The 8,329-nt window shown below is 40.3% G+C and overlaps 1 protein-coding gene across 1 annotated transcript in view; it reads left to right on the forward strand.

Annotated features, from left to right (window-relative positions):
- Window positions 1-3,711, forward strand: part of LOC139724985 (uncharacterized) — an 8,287-nt gene extending 4,576 nt beyond the window's left edge. The window contains exons 2-4 of the mRNA XM_071636079.1: window positions 49-486; window positions 1,582-1,878; window positions 3,261-3,711. Coding sequence (XP_071492180.1) covers window positions 49-486; window positions 1,582-1,878; window positions 3,261-3,416 — 891 coding nt within the window. The 3' untranslated portion in view covers window positions 3,417-3,711. The remainder of the gene's footprint in view (window positions 1-48; window positions 487-1,581; window positions 1,879-3,260) is intronic.
- The last annotated feature ends 4,618 nt before the right edge of the window (window positions 3,712-8,329 follow it).

An 8,329-nucleotide genomic window follows, 5' to 3' on the forward strand; every position in this document is an offset into this window, starting at 1 on the left:
GGTTTTCTTGATGCACCTTCCCCTCCCCCCCCCCCCCAACTCTTGCAGGAGTTACAGATTAAGTCCTTTGTTGGTCCCGAGGAGCGGGAGGAGATCGAGCGGCACACGAAGCCATCCTCTTCCCTCGACATCGACCTCTACAAGGACTACTCCAAGGAGGTCACCTCGCCGACGAGGAACTCGACCTCCTCCACCGTACCTGAAGAGGGCAGTCTCCACCCGTCGGAGGACGAGGAGTTCCGCGAGCTGATCTCGAGCACGGAGCAGTACGCGCGGCAGAACGGCGGCTGCCTCAGCCCCAAGGCCACGCAGCGGGAGCGGGGCATGCGGACCAGCGAGTCGTCGGAGGAAGGCGGCCAGACGGAGAGGACCAGCAACGGACGGCCGAAGCACTCACGGGGTAATAAGCAGAGCGAGCCCAACGGCCCGCAGTGGATGCACCCACCGGATGCTCTCATCAGAGGTTGCTGCAACTACACATCTTCTGTAAGTGCATTCAGTTTCCTTGTCAGTCCCGTCGTGTATCATTTAGTGGTATAAAACTTAAAAGGATCGTCCAGTTTTGGTTGAGACCTAATTTCAGGTTTCTAACATTTTTTGGTGAGATAATGAGAAACCTCTTATGAAATACAATATGAAAGAGCGTGTAATTCTATGAGGAATTCGACGTTTATTTGATGAAAATTGGTTTTGAAATGGCTGAGATATCCAAAAAAGAGCGATTCTAATAAAGTGTGGGACCCACACTTTATTGAGATCACTTTGTTTTACTTTGTTTTTGGATGTTTCAGTCATTCCAAACCAACTTTTCATCAAATAAACTTTGAATTCCTCTTAAAGTGGTATGCTCTGTACTATATCATTAGTGTTTTCTTGGTATCTCGCAAAAACCTAAAAGCCCATTTCTCATCTCCACCAATACTGTACCATCCCTTTAATGTGTTGTCGTTGTATGCCTGTTATTATGAGAGGTGTCCACTGCTTGTGTAAATGTACAAAGATAACTGTTCAAACCAGCATATTAACTGTATTGTCAAGTGAGATGCAAGTACAGAGTGCCCTTCACTGGCACTTAAAATGCATATCTCCTTAACCTGTTGAGGACAGTTTGATTTTGCTACATCACACATTCCCCATAGAAGCTGTCCCATGTATACTTGGGACTTGTCCTCAGCGGGTTAATATCATCAATGGCAAAATATACAAAGCATTCAAAATGAAAGGGGGTTGGGGCAAAAACATGTTTTCCATTATTAAGAGGGCTTTCATGGTATGGATCCATTCCTTTTGGTTGATTTTGATACTGTGGTCTGTGTGCGTTGAAATCAACAAACAGTGTGTGTGATGACGAAGATGCTCATATACACAGCAATGATTCATCTGTCTGTGTGACTAAAAATTACTGGGGAAAGGTCCAATTGACATTCAGTCCAGTCAAGAAAGTCTACCTCTTTAACCCGTTGAGGACGGACTGGTTTTGCTATAACATGCATTTCCCATAGACACCTGCTTGAGTTTACTCAGGACTAGTCTTTAATGGGTTAATATCAGTTTACCAAATTATTCATTCCCCCCGGACAGTACCTGGGCTCCTCCATCATCAAGGAGCTGCACGGCACGGAGTCGACGCGAGAGGCGTGCACGCGCCTCCGGCGCTCCGCCCAGCAGGTGCAGAAGATGCCCGCCATCACGCTCTCCATCAACTACGCCGGCGTGAAGTTCATCGACTCCAAGTCCAAGATGGTGATCACGGAGCACGAGATCTGCAACATCTCGTGCGTGGCCCAGGACTCGGATGACCTCAAGACCTTCGCCTACATCACCAAGGATAGCAAGCATGAGAAGCTCTACTGTCACGTCTTCACCGTCAAGACTGTGGTACGTTGGTCCCCTTGGGAATTTTCGGTATCGCACCCTGAAGAGCCCTGTCTTAGATGCACTGTGGGATTCCTTGGTGCCATTGTCGCTTCCGGTTGTCTCGCACGCGTCACAGTTCCCATACGATTCAATGAGTTATTTGTCTGCTTTTACGTTGTTACTCCTTTATTCTTGGCCATAATTCAGCTTTAAAAGAATTGAAAGTTTCTAAATTTTACTGATTTGCGAGTCACTAGAGTCATGGTTCACTACTGCAAGGCTTGCTTCAAGGTGCTGGTCACATGATGGGAAGCGAAGAAATCTTCAACAAAAAAATACCCCTGGATAAAGACAGAACGTGACCTGAGTGCATATGAAGCCAAAAAGGGGCAAGTTTGTCCCCTGAGCTATCCCATAATGCGTCTAAAACGCTGCTCTGCGCACGGCTCCTAGGTATTGGCGATACCGAGAATTTCCATGAAGGACCCTCTCCCTCAATTCTAATGAATACTGAACAAAAAAAGCAGAAATGTTTGCATGCATGAAACCTTCGCAAGGAGACAAGATTAGCGAAAGAAAAATGCACGCTAAAGTCTTTTGTCGACACAATGCATTTAATGCCAATTCAGTGCTGCACACCAGTATCCTTGGCAATTCACAAAAGTTTCATGCTGCGAAAAAGAACTAAAAAAAAAAATCAAGCAATCAGTACGGACAATTAACTGAATTTGTATGCTTGTTTGATTATCAAGGTGATTGTGACCAAAGGCCAATAAATAATCAACTATAATAGCACACAGAAGTGGGCTTTGCCTTTGTAATGAGTGTGTAATCATCATAACATTTCCAGATTTTATGAAAATACAAAACTATTGTCCTTAGCTTTCAATATGAAATTGGGAAACTGTCATGAGATTTGATCTAACTATTTAATAAAAACAGAAAAAAAAAGTTTTGTAATGTAGGATTTGGCATCATAATGATAAAAAACATAATTATATGAACACTTGCAATGCACTGGTATACATCATGAATAGATGCTCATGGTACATTTAGTATTCGCAAAGGTGGTTTAAAATTACACTGTGTAGTTGACAGGGTACGTCAATTTGGAGCACATGAAATTTAATGTACATGAACCATCACATGACATACCCAAAATCTGACAAAGAATCCAGGCAGGGGATGGTAAAATTTTGTGTATGTTTTGAGAGTATATTTTCATAGATTTTTTTTTTTCCAGCACATGTGTACTTGACATGGTACCATATTTGTGGAGGCAAGGACTTGTGCATGTAGGCACAGCTGCTGTCTCTGATCTTTGGAGAGAAATTCACAGCTTGTGTGAATGGTCCTTTCTCACCACAAATTAATCCTTTCTCTGTATGACACACCCCCAACAGGAGCTAGCCACGGAAATCATTCTGACACTAGGCCAGGCCTTTGAGATTGCGTACAAAATGCTGCTGAAGACATCCCATGGTCACCATAGCAACGGGAAGGCATCATCAGCACATGAATCAGTGGATGAACCTATCATGGAGGACACAAGATTATAGCAGTGGATGAATTGTTGAAATAACTCCTCCACATTCAATGTGAATATTTCACTCAGCATGCACTGTAAGAGCAACTTTTTAAGCTGTGACAATTATTTTTGTATGCTTTATGTTTGTGGGACCGCACCCAGCCAATTGAACGTTACGATGAACGGCCGGAGATGTTGCATCCGCCCAGCGATGTGTGCAGCAGTGGACGCAGCCTCTTGTGAGGATTATATTGTGTAGCATGATGCTGAAGATGGCACTCAAGGAGCAATATGGTGATCGTGATGGTGGTGGTGATGGCCATCTCAAGAGGAGGATTATTTGGTCAAACCACCGCCAGTGTTTGGGACAAGACAAGCAGCTTTATGCATGATAGCTGCGCATGTGAATTGCAGAACAAAGAAAACTTCTAGATCAGCAAATCACAGTCAGTGCACCCATAAGACATATCCAGACATGTGGCTCAGGTCTTGAGTTAGTTGCTAACTTGGTCATAACACAGCCAAAAGATTTAGAGTACACATTTAAGAAGACTTTTTTTTTAAAATGCTGTTTAGTGACACAGTAGCTGAGAATAACTATGAAAGCTGTAAGAAAGTATAAGAAGGAGTGTTCAGAAGAATGCTTTAAGACTAAAAGTGATGGTAACAAGATGGGAAGGAGATATCTTTTGAAGAGTGTACACCTAAGGGTCTCAGAAAACTCTCTGGCAAAGCCAGGATAACTAGATCAAGGAGAGATCAATCTAATAATCACCCCTCCCTGCATTCTTCTCCTGTCTGTTTTATTCTCCCATGTTTACCTTTATGGATGTTTTGTATCAGGTGTTTCTTCTCTTTTCACCCCTCCCCATTCCTGGTTGCTTCATGAATGTAATGTTCCTCTTTTCTTTTCTTTTTTGTCTTTTAATGCTGTTCATGTGTGTTACAGTTAATCTACCTTCTCTCTCTCTTCCATTAATCCTATATCTTTCTATGTCACACTTTTGTCTTGGAGTATCTGATCCTTTTTTATTTTAGTTTTTTTGTTTTGTTTGTTTGTGCGTGTGTGTATGTGTCTGTCTGTCTGTTTGTCTGTCTGTCTGTCTGTCTGTTTGTTTGTCCATCCATCTGTCTGTTTTTGTTTCCCCATTCTAACCACTTGGCTGTCCGTGGTTTGCGTTTTGTGTATTCCAGCTATTTATTACTGCTGTCAATCTCACCGATAATCCGCTCTTTGCCAGTCTTTCTCTGTCCCGTCTTTATAGTGAAGACGATTTGCGAGTGCAGTAGTGTGTCTGTGAGCTGGTCGATTACTGTCGTTGATATCAATGGTGCTGTGCTTGAATGTAAAAGAAAGTTAATTACCATCATGCGTGAATTCAGAGGGCGTATTACTTAAATTCTGCAATGAAGTCTCCTTTTAGCAGCATGTGTACACACACAAAAAGTGGTTGTGCAAACCACAAACTATATAAATATATATATTATATATATACATTTGGTGCAAGTCTATATATTTTTATATACAACATGTATGTAATTTATTTTATATTTCTATCACCCCTTTACATTGAATTCTATTGCAATGGATTACTTATACTACTGTAAGAGCTGCGTATGTAAAGATTTCTGTAAACTGTACTTACGATTTTCTGTGTGTTCTGATTTGCTGGGATATGTTTTTTTTATATCGTCCATGTGTTGTTGTGATAGATGGTAATATCTGAATGAAGGTCAACCTTTTGTGGCATCATTTCAAATAGATTTTTATGCTTTTACTGAAAATTAGAAAAATCTGTCGCTGATTAGCTCACAGTTGCAAGAAAACTTCCAATTACATCATCTAGAGGGAATGATATTTTATCCAGTCCATGGCAAAATTGACCTAGAAAATTTGAACATTTTCACAGAAAAACACCACAATTGCTCCAGGCTCCACTTTTTATTCCACATGATTTCAAGATTGGACCAGGTCATGTGTACAGACATCTGCCCCTATTTGCATTCACCTGTTATAATTGTTATAATTAAATGACTATTTAAAGAGCAAAGCAAACAAACTAAAGCAAAATCAGATGAAGTCACAAGTCACAGTAGTTACAATCAGAGCAGTTTTCATGCTGTATTTCTGTGCATTTACACTTGCAAACGTTCATAGTAAAGTCGGTGATGTTTAAACTCGGCTATATTTCCTTTTCAAATTTGTCTCTGAAGGAGTGGGAAAAAAAAGCATGAGTTTTTAATAACATTTGGGTCCATTAGTCAAAATGATGACAATCTTTTGTTGTTGTTGTTGTTCTTTTAACGTTATCACTTATTGCTGTGTATCACATGAGAAAATCTCATTTTGAGAAATGTTTGGACTTTGTTTCTTCACACAGATGACTGATATAATGACCTTTCTTTAAAAAAACAAGAAAAAATACTAAACATATTGGAGATCATAGTGTAAAATTCAGTGGCAGAAAATATCAAAGTATGGTCTTTGTCATGCACTCCCTTGAAGGAAACCAGATTTTGTTAACCCTCTGTGTGCTAGGGACTTTAGACAGTTTGTACGACGCTATGGAGTTCCCTGTGTCAACTGACAGTCAAAGCACATGGAGGGTTAAGAATGGCTTGTAGTGTTGGCTGTGTTCTTTCAGATGAACTGCATGTCTTTGTCGCTGTCATGACAGTGGAGTAGAGGGACACTTTGAAAACCACTCAAATTGATTAATTACACACTCTTCCCATTTTTTAAATTTTTACCATTCTAATTTCACATACATTTTGTAGATGAATGAATGAATGAATGAATTTTGTCAAATTTTGTTTCAAATCATGATTCCTTACTTCTTTTTCTTTTTATCTGTGAGATGAACAATGAAGTCGATATATGCAAGAAGGGATTTGAATGTGCCTGCAAGTGTTTCACACAAAAGGGATGAAATATTTGTGTACTGGAAATTGTACGCTGTAAGATAATGGACAGTCTGCCCCCAAGATGCTCACTTATTTGTTGTTATTTCTATTACAGATTCTCCCGGATTAACCCGTTGAGGACGAGCCCTGAGCAAGTGTACTCGGGCAGGTGTCTATGGGAAATGCGTGTTGTAGCAAAATAAGTCAGTCCTCAACGGGTTAATGAAGACATAGCATTCTAACGTTATACTGAGTATTATTTGTTTTATTGTCAGACAAACTTCTGCTTTCCATATGCACACAAGTGTAAGTGTACCATGGCAACATTGGAAAAAAAAAAAAAGGTCCAAGTGGTGTAAAGCAAACATTACACATTACTGAGGTCATTTGTAATATACAGTAACTGTAACTCAAAGTCTATGCTGTTCTACACAGGGTAAGTTGTAATAATGTACAATGTACTCTTTGTATGTATTAAGCTTTAGCATTGTCAAAAGTCCCAAATGCTGTATGTCTGTTTCTGCAGTTACAATAGACTTCATAGCATGACAACAACGAAATACTTTCTTCTCTTTCTTTCTTTTTTTTTGTGTGTGTTTTCATATTGTCATGTACACTGTATTATTGTGATAAAAACAGAAAGAATCATAGCATTTTCTTTCAAATAAGTCACACAGGTTATGTCCAGTAGTGCTTAATCTCAATGAGACAATGAACAAAGATCATGTAGTGAATGAATATTCATGTGAATGAATATTCATGTGGATTGCATTAACCCTTGACCCCACCAGCAGCACTTTGTAAACTCCATTGGTTACCACAGCCTGGTATGTCCTGTACTTCGTCTATGTGGAAACAAAGAAGCAAAAACAAAACCAAATATACCCGTAAATGACCTGTGTAGTAGTAGTAGTAGGAGTAGCAGTAATTGTTGCTGTTGTTGTAGTCGTTGTTGTTGCTGCTGCTGTTGTTGATTTTGTTGTTGTGTTGTTGTTGTTGTTGTTGCTGCTGCTGCTGCTGTTGTTGTTGTTGTTGCTGCTGCTGCTGCTGCTGTTGTTGTTGTTGTTGTTGTTGCTGCTGCTGCTGCTGTTGTTGTTGTTGTTGTTGTTGCTGCTGCTGCTGTTGTTGGTGTTGTTGTTGTTGTTGTTGTTGTTGTTGCTGCTGCTGCTGTTGTTGAGAATGGTATGGATGAGGTGCAAGATTAGCAGAAGTGTGTCCTTAATTGCCACAGCTCAGGAGAGTGACCTGACTTGCTTTCCTTTAATACAGTTCCTGTTGGCCTGCTATACAATGTACATGGAACCAGACCAGTGGCACACACCCACTGGTGCAATGTTTACATTTTCATAAAAATGTAGTCATTATCATAGCCGCCCTGATGAGCATTGAGGCACTGTGTATAATACCATATGTACAGCTGCTGCAAATGCCTCCCCCATATGGTGTGGTAGTAGAAGTAGTACTGATAGTATCATCCTTTCATAGCTGCCAACTACATTTTGTTAGTAAAATTGAGTAATACGTAGACGAGCCTGTGACTTTTGTCTAGGTCATAAATTGTTGTGTTTCGGTATTCTTTTTTGATTGATAAGAATACTGTTTGCTTCTATGCAAAGCAATCACCTATTAGTCATTTTCTTAAGAATGATTAGTGAAGTGTTATACACAGATATGACTTTAGTGTACCTCAATCATTTTACCAATTCATGAACAGGTCATATGGATCCTTCTCAAATGATCTACTACTTATCAAGTGATTGATTGAATGATCATGTGGCCAGTCCTTTATTTTTCATGAAGATCCAAATTTACTATGTCACCAGGCATTAGTATACTAATGACTGGTGCTAACAACCTCTTGTCAGCACCCAGCTGCATTCCCAGTGTATTCAAACTGCATTGCAACCGTTTGTGTACGTGGTTCATTTGATAACTCGGAGCAGGTGCCTTCCTGGTATCTTTGCAACAACAAAAAATGACTGTCACAGAATTTAAATCACCGGCACCCTGTTATAAAACAGATAATGCACACTCCCTTGG

The sequence above is a fragment of the Diadema antillarum genome, unplaced genomic scaffold (assembly GCF_040938485.1).
Source record: "Diadema antillarum isolate AM-2024a unplaced genomic scaffold, OU_Dant_1.0 seq00000008_RagTag, whole genome shotgun sequence".
Taxonomy (NCBI): Eukaryota; Metazoa; Echinodermata; class Echinoidea; order Diadematoida; family Diadematidae; genus Diadema; species Diadema antillarum.